Source organism: Microtus ochrogaster, chromosome 18 (assembly GCF_000317375.1).
Source record: "Microtus ochrogaster isolate Prairie Vole_2 chromosome 18, MicOch1.0, whole genome shotgun sequence".
In the NCBI taxonomy this organism is placed as follows: Eukaryota; Metazoa; Chordata; class Mammalia; order Rodentia; family Cricetidae; genus Microtus; species Microtus ochrogaster.
In genome coordinates, this window is record NC_022020.1 from 27,826,525 (window position 1) to 27,848,785 (window position 22,261).

At 38.9% G+C, this 22,261-nt stretch overlaps 1 protein-coding gene across 5 annotated transcripts in view; it reads right to left on the reverse strand.

The window, feature by feature from the left end:
- Window positions 1–4,464: 4,464 nt before the first annotated feature.
- The window catches only part of Nr3c1 (nuclear receptor subfamily 3 group C member 1), a 94,947-nt gene continuing 77,150 nt past the window's right edge, over window positions 4,465–22,261 (reverse strand). For all 5 annotated transcript variants that reach the window (XM_026783391.1, XM_013349511.2, XM_013349509.2 and 2 more), the window contains exons 4-9: window positions 21,590–21,706; window positions 18,492–18,767; window positions 17,482–17,626; window positions 13,800–13,930; window positions 9,623–9,780; window positions 4,465–8,515 (exon numbers count right to left, since the gene is read on the reverse strand). In XM_026783391.1, coding sequence (XP_026639192.1) covers window positions 8,363–8,515; window positions 9,623–9,780; window positions 13,800–13,930; window positions 17,482–17,626; window positions 18,492–18,767; window positions 21,590–21,706 — 980 coding nt within the window. In that variant the 3' untranslated portion in view covers window positions 4,465–8,362. The remainder of the gene's footprint in view (window positions 8,516–9,622; window positions 9,781–13,799; window positions 13,931–17,481; window positions 17,627–18,491; window positions 18,768–21,589; window positions 21,707–22,261) is intronic.

Consider the following 22,261-nt stretch of genomic DNA (forward strand, 5'->3'; position numbering starts at 1 on the left):
CTTCAAAAACCTGCACTCCACAAATTGGAACATGTAAAAGAAATCAATAATTTTCCTGATAGATATCACATACCAAAATTAAATCAAGACCAGATAAACAATTTAAATAGACCTATAATCTCTAAGGAAATGGAAATAAAAAGTCTCCCAAACAAACAAAAGCCCAGAGCCAGATAGTTTCAGTGCAAAATTATATCAGCATTTCAAAGAAGAGCTAATACCAATACCCCTCAAATTGTTCCACATAATAGAAACAGAAGGAATATTGCCAAATTCTTTTTATGAGGCCACAGAACCCTGACACTCAAACCAAACAAAAATACAACAAAGAAAGAGAATTACAGAATAATCTCCTTCATGAACATCAATGTAAAAATACTCAATAAAATACTGGCAAACTGAATTAAAGAACATATCAAAAAATCATCCACCATGGTCAAGTAAGCTTAATCACAGAGATGCAGGTGTGATTCAACATAGGAAAATCTGTCAACATAATCCATCATATAAACAAACTGAAAGAAAAAAGAACACGACCATCTATCTCATTAAATGCTGAAAAATCTTCTGACAAAATCCACCACCCATTCATGATAAAGGTCTTGGAGAGAGCAGGGATACAAGGAATATACCTGAACATAATAAAGACAATATACAGCAAGCCAACAGCCAACATCAAAATAAATGGAGAGAAACTCAAAGTGATTCCACTAAAATTAAGAAAAAGAATAGGCTGTCCACTCTTTCTGTATCTATTCAATATAGTGCTCGAAGTTTTAGCTAGAGCAAAAAGACAACAAAGGAGATCAAGGAGATACGAACTGTAAAGGAAGAAGTCAAACTTTTGCTATTTGCAGATAATATGATAGTATACACTAAGTGACCAAAAAAATTCTATCAGGGAACTCCTACAGCTGATAAACACCTTCAATAATGTGTGGGGATACAAGCTTAACTAAAAAAAAAATATCAGTAGCCCTCTTATATATAAATGATAAATGGACCAAGAAAGAAATCAGAGAAAACCCTTTACAATAGCCTCCTAAAATAAAAAAAAAAATGGGGATAACTCTAACCAAACAAGTGAAAAGAATTTTAAGTCTCTGAAGAAAGATATTGAGGAAGAGATCAAAAAATGGAAAGATCTTCCATGATCATGGATCAGCAGGATTAACATAGTAAAAATGATGATCTTACCAATAGCAATCTACAGAATCAATACATTCACCATCAAAATCCCAACACAATTCTTCACAGACCTGGAAAGAATACTCTTCATATGAAAAAGCAAAAAACCTAGGATAGTTTTTCAGTGCCAGAGAAGTTAGGTAACAAGGAAGACCCTAAGAGGGACACATAGATCTCTCAGGGAAGAGCAAGCAGATGAGCTGTTCTGGCTAAACAGTGGGTGGGGGAATGGGATGAAGGGAACGTGAGGGATCAGGATGGTTGAGGGTGGGATGAGGGGGAGAGTAATGAAAGAGGTATCTTTTTTTTGTTTTTTTGTTTTTTTGGTTTTTTTTTTGTTTTTTGTTTTTTGTTTTTTGAGACAGGGTTTCTCTGTGGCTTTGGAGCCTGTCCTGGAACTAGCTCTGTAGACCAGGCTGGTCTCGAACTCACAGAGATCCACTTGCCTCTGTCTCCTGAGTGCTGGGATTAAAGGCGTGCGCCACCATCGCCCGGCTGAAAGAGGTATCTTGATAGAGGGGACCATTATGGGGTTAGGGCGAAACCTGTTGCCAAGGAAACCTCCAGGAACCCACAAGAATGACCCTAGCTAAGACTCCTAGCAATAGTGGAGAGGGTGCCTGAACTGGCCTTCTCCTATAATCAGATTGTTGACTATCCTAATTGTCATCAGACAGACTGCATCCTGTACCTGACGGAAACAGATGCAGAGATTCACAGCCAAACACTGGGTCAAGCATCAGGAGTCCAGTTGAGAGGGAGGAAAGATTATATGAGCAAGGGGGTGGGCACATCACGATAATGATGGGAAAACCCACAGAGACAGCTGACTGAACTTGTGGGAGTTCACTGACTCTGGACCGAAAGCTACAGAGCCAGCATGGGATTGAACTAGGCCCTCTGTACCTGGGTGACAATTGTATAGCTTGGTCTTTTGTAGGACCTCTAGCAGTAGGACCAGGACCTGTCTCTGACGCATGAGCTGACTCTTTGGAACCTATTCCCTATGGTAGGATATTTTTCCCAGTCGTGATGGGTGGGCGGAGTGGGAGCTTTTAGTTCACGCTTCTGTTCCTGACACTACCATTTAAAAACCTCCAGAGACTGCTGTTGCCCAGTGCGTCTACCACTATATCACTCTGATGATGGCACATGGCGAGCAGAGTGAACAGCCCTACACCAATGGGCCAGATACAGTACTCAGCTATTTGGGCATCTGATCTGATCTAGATGAACTCCTTTGTTTAAGATTCAGTTCCAGAAAGAAGCAGAGTAAATGTTTCCTTTACCCAAGTACTGTCTCATTTGAACTGTGAAACTGGAGGCTTGATGGAGCCTGTAGGCAGAGACTTTCAGGAGAAAGAAGGTGCTGCTGGGAGGACTTAAGCTGTTGGGAGCCACTCACAAGATGAGTCAAAGCCTACAAACGGTTAGCTGGTACAAAATGGCTCTGTATTTTCAACTTAAGTTTTTTACATCCAAGGTTTAGTTTTGTTGTTGTTAAAGTAGGGCCAGATTCAACTTGCTTCAGGTTTTCGTTTGTAAACAGCCTTCCTCCCCAGCTTAATGGTGATCTTTGCTGTGACCTGTGCATCCTTTCGCCTGGAGCTGTGTTGATTTGTGTTGAGTGCTGTTAAATGACATACAGATCCCATGCATTTTTGACAAATCAAAGGGTTTTTTTGAAATCTCTCTAGAGTTTGTTTTTCACCCTCTATATCCCCAGCAATCCAAAAATAAATGATTAGCCCTGAAAACATACACAAGTCCCATTGTATAGACTGAGCAGGTCATATTTACATTTATTTAGGAATGATTACACGCATGCACATGTGCATGTCTAACAACAGTTAATGAAGAAAGGAGGCCATAAATTTGAAGAAGGACAAGAAAGGTTAATACGGGAGAGTTTGATGGAAGAAGGGGGAAATGATGCAACTATAATATCAAAAAATAAATTTAAAAACTGATATAGAAACAAACAGGATTGCTTCCCTTGTATATGTGAGAATAAAAATACCTCTTTATAGGGCTGCAAGGATTAAGATAATATATTGAGTAAGTGATCAATGAAGCAGTAGACAAATGAAAAGTAGAAAACATCGGCTGTTTGAGAGGATGCCAGAGCCTTCCTATCTGACACCGGGTAAAGGGCTTCATTCCAGAGGTTTCCATTGTAACTTTGGGCTACTAGCATCTCTTGTCCTCACTTATTCGCTGACTAAAGATTGACTGGTATAGTACATGTAAGGTACTCTACAGAAACTGCTTTGTAGTTGACAGAAAATGGTACAGCAAGAATGGGTATGGGTGGTTGGTTTGGCTTACTAAGAACACTCATTCTTACACGTGGCATCTGAGTGGGAATACCTAGAACACTCCCATGTAAACAAGCTGGTTGTAGACAACATTCCTGTAACCCCAGCACTGTGGGGCAGACAGGCAGATCCTGGGAGCTCACCAGCCAGTCAGTCTACTGAACTAGTGAGATTAAGAGTCACTGACAGACCTTGTCTCTAGGGAATAAGGCAGAGAGCAATCGAGGAAGACACCAGTGCTTTCTTCCGGCTTCCACATGTGCATGAAAAGTATAGACATGGCAGACACTGGCGCCCATCAAGGGGATCTGTACTGCACCTGGGCCTCCCAAGTTCAGTCTTCAGCACTTCATGTATTTATATAATAGGCATGCAGTCAATAGTTGTAATATATTAGATAAAGAAAATTTACTTTTTCAGTTAGCATGCTTCTAGTGATCGCAGTATCCTGTGGAAAGGTATGGAAAACATGAGCTGATATTTGGGGAGACACCAAATAGATAGGCTGGCTGGATGGCTTACACTTCCACAGGCTTTATCTCCTGGATGTACATTTGCTGTAGATACTTATTTGTATTTCTTAGAGAAAGTGTGGATTTTAAATTAGGTTACTAATTTTTCTCTTAGGTAACATTTGTTTACATAAAAGTGTCATCTTTGGGGATAAAGACTGTTACATTTGAAGCAATTACAGGAGTCAGTTTCTCCTGCATTTAATATCCCAAGAAATCATAACCACATGAGCACTGGAAACATGGGTAAGACAACCTTTAGAGTTTCTGGCATCAGGGTTAAGCTCACTTTGAACAAATGTCATTTTCCTGTGCACACACTTGCTGTCACATTGGCCTCTAAATGTCCATCGTAAGTCCTAAACTGGGAACGCTGCTGCCAGTGGAATGAGAACAAACAAGGGGTTGTGACTACGTAGTTCTAGGAAAGCATGTTGGGAGCCACATAATGAAAAAGCAGATACTTTTATTATGATGTTTATCCATATTTGGCATTGCTGTAAATGGCTGACTAACATTTACTGCCAATTCAGTACAAATGTGTGGTTTGGTAATACCAGAACAGCAAATTTAAATGAAAAATAAAAGTTAAACATTTCCACACAAAATTTTACAGTCTGACATTTCACTGTGTAGGTAAAAAGACAGGTTTAAACTACAGGTTATTCAGCAAGAATAAAAAACTACAGCTTGTATTTTTAAACGGGAGTCACTGGTTTTTAATTTTTACACATTTAAAAATTACTGTGATAAAAATAATGAAAAAGCTCCTTAATAATGCCATACACAGTATAATATAGATTTGTCCCCATTATATAGCATTTGTTTAATATACAAAATAGAATATTGACACACTGAAATCTATATGTAGTTAAGCAGGTTATTTAGAAGGGTATTTTTATACAGCCATTTATCAGAAAATAAAATCCTTTCAGGCATGTTCTAGACAGAAGCCAACCCTTTCCTGAAAACCTGGTCATCACTTCTGATGGACCAGGCTGACTGAAAGTCTGGAAAATGAGAAAACTTCCATTTGAAGTGGTTTGCAGTGTCTCCTGAACACTTTTATTCCACCTTCTAACACTGAAACCAGGCACATAAGAAACACATTCAACTACAGCTTATTGTTGGGGTGACCAACCAAGATCTAAAGCTCAATGAAGGCTACCATGATCCTTGAATGTTGACAGAGCCAAGCTTAATAGCATGATTCATCCCACGGTGCTATGGTCTCACAGTACAGAAGAGGGAGAAATACTGAGACCAGTGTCCAACTGTAATTCCCATCCCTGTCCTGGCCCTACTTTGCAGTGCTGGGGAGGCTGGCTTTTCCACATGCTCACCAAGTTCACCCTGCGCTCACTGTCAAGGATTCCACACACTAAACATGCCCCTGTCCCTTTGGGGGGGGTCTTCTTGTTTTGTCTTCCCTTCCCCAAGCTTCCTGTCTTCTCATTTCTGCTTATACAATATCCCAAGTCAATGCCTAAAATATCCACAATGTCCCTACCAGTAATTAAGGATAGTTTTTAAGATCTGTTGAGTCATGTAGGCATTTCACCAACTATCACTGAAGTTCCTATGAATCTAAATAGTTTGTAATGGTATGAATCCACACAAAGAAATTGAAGCTGCTCTCAAACAGGACCAGAGCCTTCTTACTAATACTCAATCAGGATAGATTTCTTCCTTCCCACACAGGGAAGGAACACAGCTCTTTATCCATTTAATGGAAAGCTTCCTATATTAGTTTTATGAATGTCTGCTGCCTCTGTTACTAACAAAGCACACAGATCTTTTTCTTTTCCTTTTTGGAGCTGTAATTCTTTTGAGAGTCAAGCTGGTTGGGACTAAAAATAGGTTTATGTGTGATGTGCTTTCTGGCTTTAACTATATAACATTCCATAAATGTACAATAATCTATTTTTGAGAAGCTCATTTTGAAACTTAACACTGTCATTGATAATATTCAAGTGGTATTTCTTAGGCACCATAAATTTCACATCCAGCTGGGTTACAATTACCTTAAAGTAATCTGAGACCAATTGAAACCATTAAAAAGTGAACATTCCCTTTTAGGAGAATTCAAAAAGCAAAGGATTACACTTTTTTATTAAATAATTTCTGCAAAATACTGGAAAAAAAACAACATTCAAAAAGCATTCAAAGAAAACATAAACATGTCCTCATTTTACTTGGAAATAAACTATTGTAGGATGGAAAGGATTAGTGTATTATTGGTGACCTATGGGATTCTGTAGTATTTACATATTGCTGGTACCTCTATTCATATTATTGCCAAACTTCTAAAGCCTCTGTTTCTGTTAACCCGTGGGGAGGTCACATGTAAAAGTAACCCTGTTACTAGATGGTGCCTATCACTTCATAAGCACCACCTTTCTGTCTTTATGTATGTTAGCGCAAGGGGAGATGTAAATAAACTAACCCTGCACTGACAGGGTCGTGGTTGGATAAGGATAGTTAGAATGGGAGGTGGGGAATTAGTTCCCTATGATCTGACTGGGTCAAAGCTTCAACAACCCCCATTGCACACAGGGCCAGTCTCCATCTCCCTCTTCCTAGCTTAGAGCAAACCAGTTTTGACTTCTTAGAACACTGAAGCCTGTACGGATGCTCTCACACACTATACATCATTTAGGATATCCATCAACATTTCTTTGACCCCTACAAAAAATATATAACATGTCATGATAAAACAATCTCATCTAAAAATCATTCTTATTTTACACTATACAGCTATTTTACAATCATTTTAATAAATTGCATGTAAAGCTGCAGTAGCCCTTCCCTTCCCAGATTAGTGAATACCAATATGATATATACCTGAAACTATAACTAAATATAAAAATATATTAGAAGTCTCATATTTTTAATATTAGATTTTCAGTTTTCTATTACACAAATAATTTGGCCACCTTAAGTAGAAATCAATTTTTTTGTGGCTTAGTAAGTGTGTTAAGCTTTGAGTTTACAGAAAGTTGGTAAGGTGCACACAGAAAGGGCTACCACAGCTTCTGGTTTGTTTACATGATAATTCTCAGTGTGAAGGTCACAAGACTGTGTTATGCTATGGCACATGTAGGGATGTCTAGCTGGACAAACATGGATGCCTGACATTCAGTTCTAAAAACAAAAATCAGTAGCTGATTTTCCTGAACCACCAGGAAAGCTAGACCAATCGGTGACAGGTGGGGTGTGAAAATGGGTGTCTAGCCATTCTTCCATATTAGAGATCAGTTGGGGGAAGTTAATGACAGATGTTACTTGGTCTGATTTGAAAAGAAATCTCTCAGTCTTGTCACATGATCTGGAAACATAAATTTTAAGATGTTACACAAACCACTCCAGAAGGTCCTGAAAGAGTTGATTTACAAACTTTTTTGCCATCTCGCCATGGTAGAGATGGAACATTAGGTGTACACTGGGCCTTTCGGTAGGTGCTGTCTTACAGTCAGGTCTTCTGTGACCGTCTCCACGGTTTCCCCAGCGGTCACTGTACTAGGTAGGTGCTCTACACCATTTAGGACGGTAATCTGCACAACCTATCTAATTCTCCATGGAAGCAGATATATACAAAATAAGAGCTTTTGACAGGAATACTGGAGATCTGAGTCAATTTGTGTGGTCTTCTGACAGCTAAGTGCCATCAGGGTAGAAGCACCAACCCATTTTCACACAGAGGATTAATGTTTAGAGTTTAGGAAAGCTATGGACTAGCTGCCCATCTCAAACAGCTGTACAATAACTTGAATACAAAAATTATTTAAGAAAAAAATGAGCAAGCATAGTTCACTGAATATAAAGGAAAATTGTTAAAACCAGACAGTAATAGCTATAAAAGGCACAACTTCCCTTTTCTGATATACACGTGTAAACTTTTTTCAGATTTCCATGCATAAATCTCAAAAAATGCTATCTTAACTATACATGGGAAAAATACACCAAGAGAAAGTCTAGAAGTTTTATCCAGCCAACTGAAAGTATAAGCAGAAAGCTGATCACATGGACTCTGGGCACTGGTGGTTTAGGTGCGCTCCTTCCCCAGAGTGGAGACGGTGCACACGCCTCCACGGAACTGTCTTCAGTTTCTGTGATACACCAACCAATACACTTCACTGTCTGCTTTCCCATCACTCAGAGTGATGGCTCAACTGCTTCTGTTGTCGAGTCTTGGCCCTCTATAAACCACATGTAGTGCGTATTCAAACAAAACAAGACAAAACCAAAAAGAACAACAAAACATCTACAAGACAAATTGATAAGTTTGTACAGTAAAAGCTATAAATTCAACTTTCTTTAAGGCAACCTTTCTTAGTAAGGCAGTCATTTCTGATGAAACAGAAGCTTTTTGATATTTCCATTTGTGTATTTTGGTATCTGATTAGTGATGATTTCAGCTAACATCTCTGGGAATTCAATACTCATGGACTTATCCAAAAACGTCTGGAAGCAGTAGGTAAGGAGGTTCTCGACCACCTGCAAGAGAAGACACGGTACTGATGAGGCTTCGGACCACAGCAGTGGGAGGGGCTTGTATCTGCTGCCCTTTTTACCCCCAAGGCTTCACTTTCATTTTTATTGAAAATAGATTCTTTCCTCATACAGTATACCCTGATTATAGTTTCCCCTTCCTCTGTTCTTCCCAGTTCCTCCTCTTCTTCCCTCAGATCCATTTCCTTTCTGTCTCCCATTAGGAGAGAACAGGTGTCTAAGAGATAATAATAAATGATAACAAAATAAAATCTAATAAGACAAAAATAAATTATCACATTGGAGTTGAATGAGACAAACAAACAAAAGAAAAGAGCCCAAGAGAAGGAACAAGATTCGGGGACACACTTGTTAACTCACTCAGGAACCCCATAGTAAACACTGAACTAAAGCCATAATCTATAATGCAGAGGACCTGGTGCAGATTGTGTTCATGCTCTGTTGGTCTTTTTAAAATCTGACCTAAAATATACTTATCTTTATTGGAATTCCCCAGAGAAGAAAAATCATTTAAATAAAATGAGCACAGAAGTACATCAGACATTTTACATTTCTTAAATCAGGAACGAAAGCCTGATGCCTGTCATCCCAGCACTTAGGACACTGAGGCGGCAGGATCAAGGAAGATTGTGAGTTCGAGACCAGTCTGGACTAGTACTGAATACAGGAAGATGACACCAGCATAATTTAATAGCTCCTTTGTATAGGGAAATCTACTTAAAAAATGGTGCTATTAAGCTCTATAATATGGTATTTTCACGGAAATGACTAGAATAGTAACACTTAAGAGAAATGTGTACAAAACTGAAGTTTACAAAGTTAACGTGAATCATCACTGAAATATATAAACTGAGGGGGGATGACTTATTGGGGTGTGTGTGTGTAGTACTAATTAAGATATACCTCATGTCCCACAATATTCTTATGTTTCTCTCTGACTCTGGGTTTTTGAGACAGGATCTGTCTTCTACAGCCTGACTGTCCTGGAGCTCAGAGATCTACCTCAGCCTTTGCTGTGATTAAAGGCCTGTGCACCACACCCAGCCTATGTTTCTCTTTTTGTGCTCTTTTGGCTTTGTGTTTGATACTTACATCATGCATGGAGTCCAAAAGTTTTGTCAGTTGATAAAAGCGCTGCCAGTTCTGACTGGAGTTTCCTTCCCTTTTGACAATGGCCTTTCCTAGCTCTTTGATATAGGTCATTCGAATTTCATCAAATAACTCTTGGCTCTTGAGACCTTCCTTAGGAACTAAAAGGTAAGATGAAGTCAGGTAAAGAATTGCCTTGCTGTACCTTGTCACGCACCAAGTAGGACATTTCATGCATACTTCAGTGTTACAATGCACTTTCTTTTCTTTCTTTCTTTTTTTTTTTTTGGTTTTTCGAGACAGGGTTTCTCTGTGGCTTTGGAGCCTGTCCTGGAACTAGCTCTGTAGACCAGGCTGGCCTCGAACTCACAGAGATCCGCCTGCCTCTGCATCCCGAGTGCTGGGATTAAAGGCGTGTGCCACCATCGCCCGGCTTACAATGCACTTTCAATGCATCCAAAACCCCATGCACTTTCCAAGGACTGGATGGAGGACCACAGCGAAGTGGAATAGGGCAATGAGAACTGGGGGTCATAACCATGGGCAAGCCAATTATTGTCTATCTTATTAAATATGAGCTGGTGATGAAAAGCCTGTTTTGAAGATGAAATGATAATTAATGATATAGTTAACTTTGGCTGTATTCTTCACTTTCAATTAGCTCTATTTCCAGGTAGAAGGATTTAGGAACAACATTTATCCCACTAGCTACATGCTAAGCATTTGTATCATACAATGAGTTAATTAGAACTTTAAATTTAGCATGTAACATAAAAATGTGTTAGCATACTCAAATTTTATATGATTCTAGTATAAGAGGAAAGATGGTCTTTACTTTGTCATAATCTACATACAGCCCTTTCTAGGGAGCAAATATCTGTTTCTGTGTGCTTTTAAGAACTAACCATACTTCATGAAATCTGGATTGTAATATTGGGTTTTTTTTATTTTCCTATTGCTACTAAGGGCTGATCATGGGCATTTACTCTTGTGGAGTTACAACTTCTGTAGATGGTTACATTTCTCAGTGTGCTCTCACAAATACTGCTGTGCTAACAATGGTTAGGGGCAGTAAAAGTTGGGTAGTTTAATACAGAGACCTGAATCTGCAGCCTGCAGATTTCAGGTTAGGTGCTGTGTAATCCATGACTGCTGATGCCAGAGGGCAGACTGAGTAGCTGAGACAGAAATGGCCATGCTGTAGACATGTGCTGCTGCCTTTGAAGAAGTTCGCTACCTCGGATATTATACAGTGTCACACATCCTTTTACTTCAGCTCGTCAGTGCCTTCATCCAGTACTTCTGTAAATACCATAAAGTTGGTTTATTTACTCCACTTTAAAATTACCCTTCCAGCGTTTAGTCCATCTCCGTTTTTACTGAAACTATGGGTATATTTGAATTTATCTGGGCTCCATTTACCTGGCATCTCTTATCATGTCCCCTTGTGTCCCTCTTGCCTCCAAGCTCCTATCCTTCACTTCTCATTGTCTTGCTAGCACCTTCCCTGTGTCCACAAAAGCTGGCGATGTGCATATTCTAGTTGTCATCCTTGAAATGAGCGTCCACGCTTACCAGATCCTCCTCTAGGTTTATTATGTGATTCTTTTGTATTTTAGTTGTTTTTAACCCACAAGGGTATATTCTGTTATTTTATATATAGGCAAATGTCAGTTTAAACCTATGCATTCCCCACTACCTTAATCCTTTATTCCTTAACAAACATGAGTTACTTTCCTTCAGCCTAAATGAGAGTCCCTGGTGGCCAGCATTTTCACCCTGGCTTCTGGAGGAGACAGGCATTTTTTGGCTGTCTATATTCGCAGTGCTTGTTGACAGAGCTGGTTAGAACCTGCCTTGTCTCTGACTTCCTCTCCTCAGCATGGCTCTCCTTTGTTCCCTTCGAGCTTGGCCTCTTTTTGCACCTTCTGATTTTTTTTTTTTTAAATTTAAGAAATCGTATTTACTAAAAAGCAAAAAGGATGTCAACAAGACAGCAATCCATTTTTCAGTCACAGTCATATTTGATTATCAGAATAATTGTTTTGTGCACGTTACATCAGAGACACCTGAGGATGGAAACACTCCATTTACAACCTTACTGTACCAGCTGAGTTAGTAGCTACTGAAATACACCAGGACAGGGCTGTCTAAAGACACATTAGAGAGTGTGCTAATGATTTCCAAGCTGGAGAGTTTAAAATCAAATCTTACACAGCCTTCCATTTCAGTTTTTTTTTTCCATAAAGGGAGCTGTTTAAATACTGTATTGACAAGAAAACCTAAACCAGACCCGATTCATTGTTAGTTATCATCTTCAGTGTCCTCCGTTTCCTTGGCTTCACAACTCACTCTTGTACTGCATCCTTTCCCCTTATCCTGGATTTTGTTTTTTCATATGAAGTCGAGTTTTGATCTTTCAAGATCAGTAAACAAGTGTGTTGGGATTTTAATGGGGACTGCATTCAATCTGTAGATTGCTTTTGGTGGGATAGCCATTTTTACTACGTTAATCCTACCAATTCATGAATATGGGAGTCTTTCCATCTTCTGCTATCTTTCCAATTTCTTTCTTCAAAGACTCGAAATGCTTGTTGTACAGGCCTTTCACTTGCTTGGTTAGTGTTACACCAAGGTATTTTTCTATTATTTCAGGCTACTGTAAAGGGTGTTTATTCCCTGATTTCTTTCTCAGCCCATTTATTGCTTGTAGACAGGAGGGCTACCAATATTTTTGAGTTAATCTTGTTTCCTGTCTTGACTAAAGGTGTTTATCAGCTGTAGGAGTTCCCTGATAGAGTTTTTGGGATCACTTATGTACACTATCACATCATCTGCTAATAATGATACTTTAACTTCTTCCTTTTCAATCTGTATCCCTTTGGTTTCCTTTGGTTTTCTTACTGCTCTAGCTAGACCTTCAAGTACTACTGAATAGATATGGAGAGAGTGGAGTCTTATTCCTGATTTTAGTGGAACTGCTTTAAGTTTCTCTTTATTTAATTTGATGATGGGATCCCTCTTAAGAGATTAGCATCTTTTCTTTTAATAGTGTATGTCTAAGGTTTATTGATGTCTTTTCTTGGCACAATAGCCTATTTCTTTTCAGTGATGAATAATATACCATTATTGGATATATCAATTTATCCATTCACCTACTGGAGGATATCTCATTGCTCCCAGGTTTTGTCAAATACAAACAGCTTGGCTATAATATTCTTATTGACATATTTTTTCAATTCCTTTGTGTACTGATCAAGCAGTTGCTACATCAAATGGTGAGACTATTTTGGTTTTATAGAAAACTGCGTAACTGTCTTCTGAAATGACCGTTCTACTCTGCAGTTCTTTGAGCAACGAAGGAGAAGTCCTTTGCTCTGTGTCCTCACCAGTATTTGGTGTGCTCACTACTCTGAATTGGTGCATTCTAGACAGGTCCCTGCAGTATGTGACAGGCAGCACCGTGTCATGCTGACTTTCTGTCTTTATCTCCTATAATAAGGGTTCTTTGCATATTCTCAGTCTTTACAAACTGGGTTGTTGATTTTTCTTGTTGATGTTGAAGAGTTCTTTATATATTTTAGAGTATGTCACGTAAGACCATTCTTTTATTACTTATTCAAGTTGTCAAATAACTAATATAGACAAGAGCCTTCATATTTTTTTTTATTTTTCTAGCTTGGTTATTTTTGCTAGATGAAAGCAATTTCATTAAAAGTCTAAATGTCAGTAGTCTTGTTTAAACTTTTGGTTGATTTGACAAACTGTTGTTTTAGTTTTCTAGGCAATTCCCACACATGGCAGTATTCACTATTTAAGTCCAAACAATAACGCAGTATGAAACAGAATTATTGTTGGCATCCTTTTCTAACATAGTGATGTACTAAAGATGGAAGGGTGGAAAGAAAGACAGTTCTACACAGGTTTTAGTCAACTGAGATCTAGGCAGATCCCACCCCTATTTCTACAATACCTATTTATCGTATTAACATCAGTAACACTTAACATATATACACTACTCACTTGTTACCTTTCTGAAAACCATCTGACTAGCAAAACACAGTGGAACTGGTATAATTACTCTAACAGATACACAAAACAATAGGTTTAAAACTTCCACACCCCATGCGTTTGCCATATTTAGACATGACTCTTAGAAGTGAGTAGGTGGTTCACCAACCTGAGGAGAGAAGCAGTAAGGTTTTCATACAGAGATACTCTTCATATGATACCTGCAGTCTTTGTAACTCAGAGGATACATACAGCATTTGTTTACATTGTTCATACATGCAGGGTAGAGTCATTCTCTGCCTGTGAGACAAAATAAAAGTGTGCGTTAGAAAGAAAAAGTGCTAGTCTAAAATAACAGCTCAAGTTTGGTTTGGTTTTCAAATTTATGAACTCACGAGTGAAAGCATACCTGTTGCTAGCGATAATCCCCTGGAGAACTAGAATGGTGGAGAACAAGAGACTATTCAGTAATATCCCTTTATACTACAGACACGAGGATTTTGTTGTTTTAGAAATGTGAATACTTTGCTATTAGAACTCATTAAGCTATAGAATTCTGGAATGCCTAGCATACTTTATTAATGAATCATTAGGATTCAGTTATTTTACATATTTTCTAGTCTGCTTATTTCTTTTAATTTAGTTCTTGAGATTATAATATAATCCACATTCCCCAATATTCTCCTTCAAATTGACGGTCTCTTTTTGCATTAGTAGTTGTTACAAACATGTATATTTATTTATATTCCTAAATACACAAGTACGACATACTCAGTATGCAGGCAGGCACTGTGTATATACTTCTGGGGCTGACTAGTCGCATTGATTAACTAATTGGTGTGTTCTTCCCTGAGCAAGACTATTTCTCATGCTCTCAGCATCCCTTAGTTGCCTGTAGCTCTTTGTGTAGGGTTGAGTTCTTGTGAGATTTCCTTCATCCATGTGAACATATCTATTGTTGAGCTCCTGTTTAGGCAAGGGTACTAGTTTTCTTTATAAATGGCAGATGTTATTTTATTTTCTTTAGCATTTAGAGTTATTACCAGTTACTCCTTTAAATCAACATTTGGCATCTGACTATAGTCAGATTTACAACATAGTTTTTGATCTTATTATTTAAAAATCAGAAGCCCCTCTGATGAATAGTAGTTTATCCTAAAATCAGTTATGTGTGACGGTTATGCTAAGGGGCAGTATTGACACTTGTCACTCTCTTGGTCTTCCATCTTATCTTTTGAGACAGTTTCTTACTGAACCTGGAGCTTATGTATAGGCTATGCTGTCTGGCCAGAAAGCCCCAGGGATCCTCCTGTCTGTAATTCCCTAGTGTGTGTCTCCATGACATGTAAGCAGCTAAAGGACAGGGCAATTTCTATATTCTGATGGAGTTATGGGTGAAGCCCAGTTGGGAGAGTGCTTTGCCTGGCACTGCACTCAGGCTCACCCCCATCCCCTTCCCTCTCCCCAGGCTAGGAATGTTATGCATTATTGTTTATCTCTAATACACGATGGCTATTTCTTGGCCCTAGAACAAAATCAAACATCTGTTTCATGGACTAGACGATTTTGTTTGGCCATTATTCACTCCCCTAAACACCACCACACCCTTGAGGGCCTTCTTCCAATTCCTCACCCGTGCCAAGCTCACCTCCATTCCTCACACTTGTTCACAGGGTTTGGTTTTTTCTTCTTCTTTTGTACAGTGAATAATTAGCTACTCAAGCCCTCCGGGTTCCAAAAACTCCATCATCTGCACCCCACCCCGCCACACTATCCACTTCGTCTACTATTTTATTTTGCGTTTTTATAATACTGCTTGGCACTTGATAAGTACCACTACTTATAATATGGCAGGAGAAAATGACAAGTACCACCAGTGGGGAGACAATATTAACGTTCACTGGGATGATTAACTGCTTCAGCTAGGATTTTTTTCCTACTACTTTCCAGCTATTGGGAAGTCTCTGCTGTACCTTCTGAGATGTGTGCCCCAGAAATAACCCAGCAGTAGTTCAAAGAAGAGGGTTCTGGATTCAAGGTTACCTCATAACAATGGCTCTGACATACTCCTTAAGAATCTCTCCTTAAAAATACCTCGGTTATCTCATCTGGTCCCCACTAAACATGTAAGATAAAACAGGAGCTTAACTGTGTCATTGCTCCAGCCTCTCCCATTTAATGTTTAGCTCAAATAGACGCACTTCTGTAGCTCCTACACTTTTAATTTCTTTTTTTAAAATCTGGTACATACAGTAAGGAATGCTTGCTATGCACAACCTCTTTAGGATGTCTCAAATACTCTCCAATTCCCTTTTCTCTGACTCTTCTATGCATTAGTCAGCATTGGGTCCTGAGCTCACTGCTCTTCTGGATACCTGTCAGGTGGTCATTGTCATTGCATGCATTGTACCTGAATGATGGTGTGCTGATGGGGCTTTATGGTCTCACTACTTCTGGGAGGAACTCTTAGAAGAATCTATAAATAGACAATAAAGGATAATCTCTATTTTCTTCAGAGAATACCCCCTGGACTCTGTGTATGAACTCATACGCATTCTAGGAAAGGACAAGTCACTGGCACAAAGGCAAGTGACAGAAAACAGAGAGCAAAAGCAAAAACCTCTGGGAGAGGTTATATTTGGTCTTACATGAACTAACACGGTGTGTTTAAGGAATGACCAGTTAAAGTGTCAATAGAAAGTGAGGATTGGGTGGCGGCGCACGCCTTTAATCCCAGCAATCGGGAGGCAGAGGCAGGCAGATCTCTGTGAGTTTGAGGCTAGCCTGGTCTATAAAGTGAGTGCCAAGGTAGCCAAGACTGTTAGAGAAACCCTGTTTCAAAAACAAAACAAAACAAAAAAAAACCACAAACCATGTGCAGCAGTCATAAGCACAGATACTGGCATAGGCCTAAAGGATAAGACAATGGCTGAGTTATGAAACTGATGAGTTGTGATAGTTCTTCAGTTAAAAAAAAATCACCATATTATGTTTCCTCATACATACTTTTTCCTTTTTTTAGACAGGGTCTCACGTGGCCCAGGCTGGCCTCAGACTTGCTAGTAGCTAAGAATAATCAAAAAATTCTAATATTCCTATGTCCATTTCTTCAGTGCTAAGATTATAGGTATACACATTGCACCCAGTTTATGCTGTGCTGGGGACATACACACTAGACAAACACTTTACCACTTGAGCTACACCCTGAGCACAGTTGTTGCAATCTAGGGCATAGAGGTTCTAAGCATTGCCATGCAAACCATTACCTCTTGTCTCCATGTCTGTAGCACTTCACATCTACTTAGTGGGCACATTCTTATTGTTTTTACGGGCTCCACATGAATTTTCTCATACTCATTTTGTCTTCTTGATTAGGGTTATATAAATTAGAGCAATAGTACAATAAGATTATTGTTACTTGCCACACTGTATTGACATCAAGACTCCAGAGATGCCTAAGCTATAAAGTGTTTTGTTTTTTGTTTGTTTGATTTTTAAACAATGGTTATCTATTATGTAGCTTTGGCTGTCCTGAACTTAGTATGTAGCCCAGGCTGGCCTGGAACTCACAGAGATCCACTTGCCTCTGCCACGGGAGATGTGGGTTATTAACAGGGTACCCTACCACATCCAGCTGGAGCAAAGGCATTTGTAAATGTTATCTCAAGACAGTAATAATGGGACATTTGCACATCATCTTAGAATTGCTCTACTTTCCACTGACTGACAAACAAGCCTGCTTCAAGTCTGTCTAGATCCTAGAGAGCTGGTGGGATTGACTCAGGACCACATCATTATAATAACCCAATAGGAACATCAGCTGTGGAAAATACAGTATGAATGTAACTTACTCATTAATAATCAGATCAGGAGCAAAGCACAGCAGATTTGCACTTGCTTGTCTGTATGATCTCCAGCCCAGGGCAAATGCCATCAGAAACATCCATGAGTACTGCAGGAGGGTCATTTGGTCATCCAGGTGTAAGTTTCGGAACCCTAAATTGGAAACACTCTAGTTGATCAGTTGGCCTTGTTTGGGGGGGGGTGACCTTTAACAGATAGCATCTGTCAGATCAATACCTAGACACTCAGAACTTTTAAATGGTTTAACAAAATGTATGAATAGCTTGGATTTTTGTCACTTTTGCTTATTTAAATATATACAAAGTAAAAGAGAAAGCCAAGAGTCTTAGCTTAGTATATTTCTTAATGGATTCAAACTTTATAATTCCCTGCTACCTATCTTGTGTCCTTTGCCAAAATGGTGGGGGTGATGGGTGCTTAGGTCACTTAGTCTTCCTCTACCTGTGTAGCCATAAGCTTGCCAATCCCACCACCTGTAAAGTCAGGGCTGAGCTTGACACTGAATTCTACTACACCAAAATTCCAACATGAAACTTGTGCTTAAAACTGCCTTACAATTAGATGAAAAATTATATTCAACATGTGATGTTTCATTTAATGAAAAGTGAAAATGATTTTGCGTTAGTAATTTTTGACAAATTCAACACACCCACTTTATCAATTTCAAAAGCAACAAACAAAATGAATGGGGTTTTCAAATGTTCTCCTCCAGGTGTCATAGTAAAGATACATGATCTTATCTAAAATTAAATGCTATGGGTGTCCAAACGGTGTCTACAGATCTCTCATTTGTCCTTATGAGTAAGAGAAACAAGATTTTCTGTGTGATTAGGGTGATATAAATTCTAAAGAGCCGTAGAACAGCTGTATTTTTTTGAGGGGGGGGTGACCCCAGGGTCTTGTGCATGGTAAGCAAATGGTATACCACTGAGTAATATACCAAGCCCAAGCCAGAATGCCTTTGTTCATTCTGTACTCCTGCCATCCTGTGTCTTACCTGGTATTGCCTTGGCCCATTTCACTGCTGCAATCACTTGGCGGCCACCTAACATGTTGAGCGTGTTCATGATTCTCCAGGCTGAGTCTGGAACAGAGCTGTCGTAGCCTGCATATAAGACCTCAGGTTCAATCACCTCCAGCAGTGACACCAGGGTAGGGGTGAGCTGTGGCAATGTTGCAGGAACTACTGTTTTGTTAGAATTTTCAGAAGTCTCTTGTGCAGCTCCTGCAGTGGCTTGCTGAATCCCTTTTATTTTTTTCTTTGTTTTTCGAGCTGTGGATATTGGGAAAAGTAGAAATGTACTGAATCAACTTTGTAGCCCAAACTTTCCAATTACAAGAGGGGTTTGATTTCTGAACTATTATTGAAGTAAAACTATTTTTAAGTTTTTGGCATATGTGGTAGTTTGAATATAAATGCCCCCATAATTTTATAGGGAGTGGCACTATCAGGTGGTGTGGCTTTGAGGTCTTTTGCTTAATCTTCTCTCAGTGTCACAGTTCACTTCCTGTTGCTTGTAAGATGTAGGACTCTCAGCTACTACTCCAGCACCATGTCTGCCTGCCTGCTGCCTTGCTGAACTATACGCCAGCCCCAATTAAATGTTTTCTTTAGAAGAGTTGCCATGGTCATGTTGTCTCTTCACAGCAATAGAAACCTTAAGACAGCATGTATCTGTGAATGTTTGTTATGCACAAGTGTGAGTGTGGTGTATGTATACATGTGTATGGGGAGAAAACACATATACATAGAGAAGTTGGGTGTCCAACTCTCACTCCCCACCTTATTCTTTGAGGCAGGCTCTCTCACTGAAGTGGGAGCTAGACTAGCAGCCAGTGAACCCAGATACCCTCCTGTACCCACCCTATCTCCCAAAGTGCTGGGTTTAACACGCAGGGGCATAACCAGGCCTGGCTTTTTATGTGGGTAATGGGACCCAAACGTGGATTTCCATGCTTGCCTAGCAGGTGATCTTACCCAGTGAGCCCTCTCTCTAGCTCCAGAATTTTTTATTAGTAATTATGATGGCATGGCATGGAAACAGAGAAATTTTGTTTCTAGAAGGGAAAGATCCATTGGAATTCACTCCCGTAATTTGTTTCCCCTAAAAGTGAGCCAGGAGTCTACTGTTGGCCTTTAACTTCTGATCCTGACTCCTAAGTGCTAGATTATTTTTATTCTTATTTTTATTAATTCGTCCAGAATTTCATACAATGTATTTTGATGATATTTACTCCTTTTTCTAACTCCTCCCAGGTCTACACCCTCTTCCCCACTCTGTTCTCACTATTATCTTTTAAGGCCCATCAAGTACAATGTGTGCTGTCCAGTCACTTTTGGATGTGCATCCTTCCCCTGGAGAGGGGTGACCTGTCAGGGGCTACACTCAATAGCTGCTTGGCTAGGGTGTGGGCTTCTGTGCCCATTCCCCTCTCCATGCTGAGATTTGGCTTGAGCTTGCCCAGGTTTTGTGCATGCTGCCATAACTGCTGTTAGTTCTTATGTGCATCTGTCTGCCACGTCTGGAGAGCACTGTTTCTTGTAGTCATCCACTGCCTCAACTCTTACGGTCTTTTCCACCCTCTCTTCTGCAATGATCCCTGAGTCTTGGGAGGAAGAAGTTTGCTATAGGTCTGCCATCTAGGACTAAGTATTTTGCATTGAATACAAATATACGCTTGAATTAATTTTTGTAACCATTGTAATTTCAAGAAACAGGCAACCATCATTTTATTTAAAGCAGTGTTTAATGTGTTAGTACTTGGCTGTCCATTTTAAACAACTTGGATGGACTTAAAGCTTTGGGATGGTCTGGAGGGCCTGGACTTTATATTTAGCAGCACACTCTATGGAAGGTAGCATTAGGAGTCTCTTCCATAAGGAGAATGAGCTGAATACCATTCTTTCAATATCAACATCTTTCATTTAAATTAGTGCTACTCTTACTTCTTTGGTCTCTCAATATAAGATTAATCTTTTTTAAAGGTTTCTTTTCATTTTTAATTATTTATATACGTTTATGTCTGAAAAGGGTATGAGTACATGATTGCATATCAGATCCCCTGGAATTGAGTTACAGGCAGCTGTTAGTCAAATGTGGGTGCTGGGAAGTGAACTTGATTCCTCTGCCACTGATCCATTTCTCCAGCCCAAAGACTAGTCTTTGTCATTATTGCTTATTTAATTCCTGCTCATTGTCTATATTTACAGTTCGGTCTACAGCTTCCAGGATGACTTCCCTAACCTTCAGGACAGAATTTGATGGCCTTCCCTCTTGATCCTGTAACATTATTCCTTTTGTGGCATGCCAGGCTATTTTGTGGTTGACTTTGTGCCTAAATAGAAAGTAAGCTTCTCAAACTCAGGCACTGAATTTGGATTCTCTTTCTACTTGCTGAGTACTTGTTAAATGAAGAACCGTAATAACAGTGAACATTAATGTGAGTTATAAGACACCACTTTTCAGCGTTTGCTACTTCAACTACAGCAAAATCCCAAACTTTTCCAGAGGAAAGTTTCTAAGTGAGATTAAGTGTTGAATATATAACTTGTTACATAAACACGGATATCAAATTCTAACTTACAAGTAGTTTTAGTTTCTTTTATACTTAAACCACAAAACCATCCACTAATGCCTTAATTTTTTTTGTAGAGTTGTAATAAAACATACATTTCAAGTAAAAGGTGTGCTTTTTTTTGAAATGCCAAAGAAAGAGAAGAACATGAAATAGATCTCATACACAATACTTTTTCAACCTTAGGGAATGGTTTTAAAAAGGAGTAAGAAGGATGAAAACAAACTTGCTTCAAGTTATGTAATTTTCAGTATTATATAATTTCTTTAATATATACTCTGGCTGTCCTAAATTCAATGTATATAACAAAATTGATGAGTTAATACATAAATGATATGATCATGGCAAAAATCCAAAATGTTGTACAATATATTTTATTGGACAATAATATAACATTATGCTAATTAAGCATGTATAAACTGAGTTCATTAAGTGATTACATCTGCTTGCTTTTATAAAAATTGAAGTGATCGGTTTTTATGTGGTAGCTAGACAGTTCCTTTTAGGTATCTCCATTACCTTCAAGGTTCATTCCAGCCTGAAGACATTTTCGATAGCGGCATGCTGGGCAGTTTTTTCTTCGAATTTTATCAATGATACAATCATTTCTTCCAGCACAAAGATAATTGTGCTGTCCTAAAAGAGACAAAAGGGGCATTGTTAAAATTACACAGATCTATAAGGGTAATTTTTTTTATGAAGAGCCTAGTCTCTGTTTTTATTTTGAGCAAAATGTGATCAAGATACAAAGTCACTGACTAAGGAAAGCAGTGAAGTAGGAAGGCATCATCAGTGTGCTCGTCTACATGAAATCCAATGTTAGAGAACTTATTCTGTTCAACAAATTTCAGAGTTAATTAAAACCAGCCTTACTAAGGCATTTCATAAGTAGATGTGTACAAATCGTAAATATACTTTAAGAGACAGAACTGTATTCTGATAGCCCTGTGCCAAAAGTCAGCACTTTAAAACTGCTTATATAGTTCCTTTAACAGTTACAGATGGCGTCTGCAATGTCTGGGATCGCTTTATTACTATTTCTGACATATTGTTGATGTGACTAAAGAGAAAGCAGGGTTAAAAATATTTGGGAATGCCTATGAAAAAATGAATTTAATAAACATACCTTCACATGTAGGTAAAATGTCTTCCTTTTTTTTTTTTTTTGAGACAGGGTCTTTCTGTGTAGCT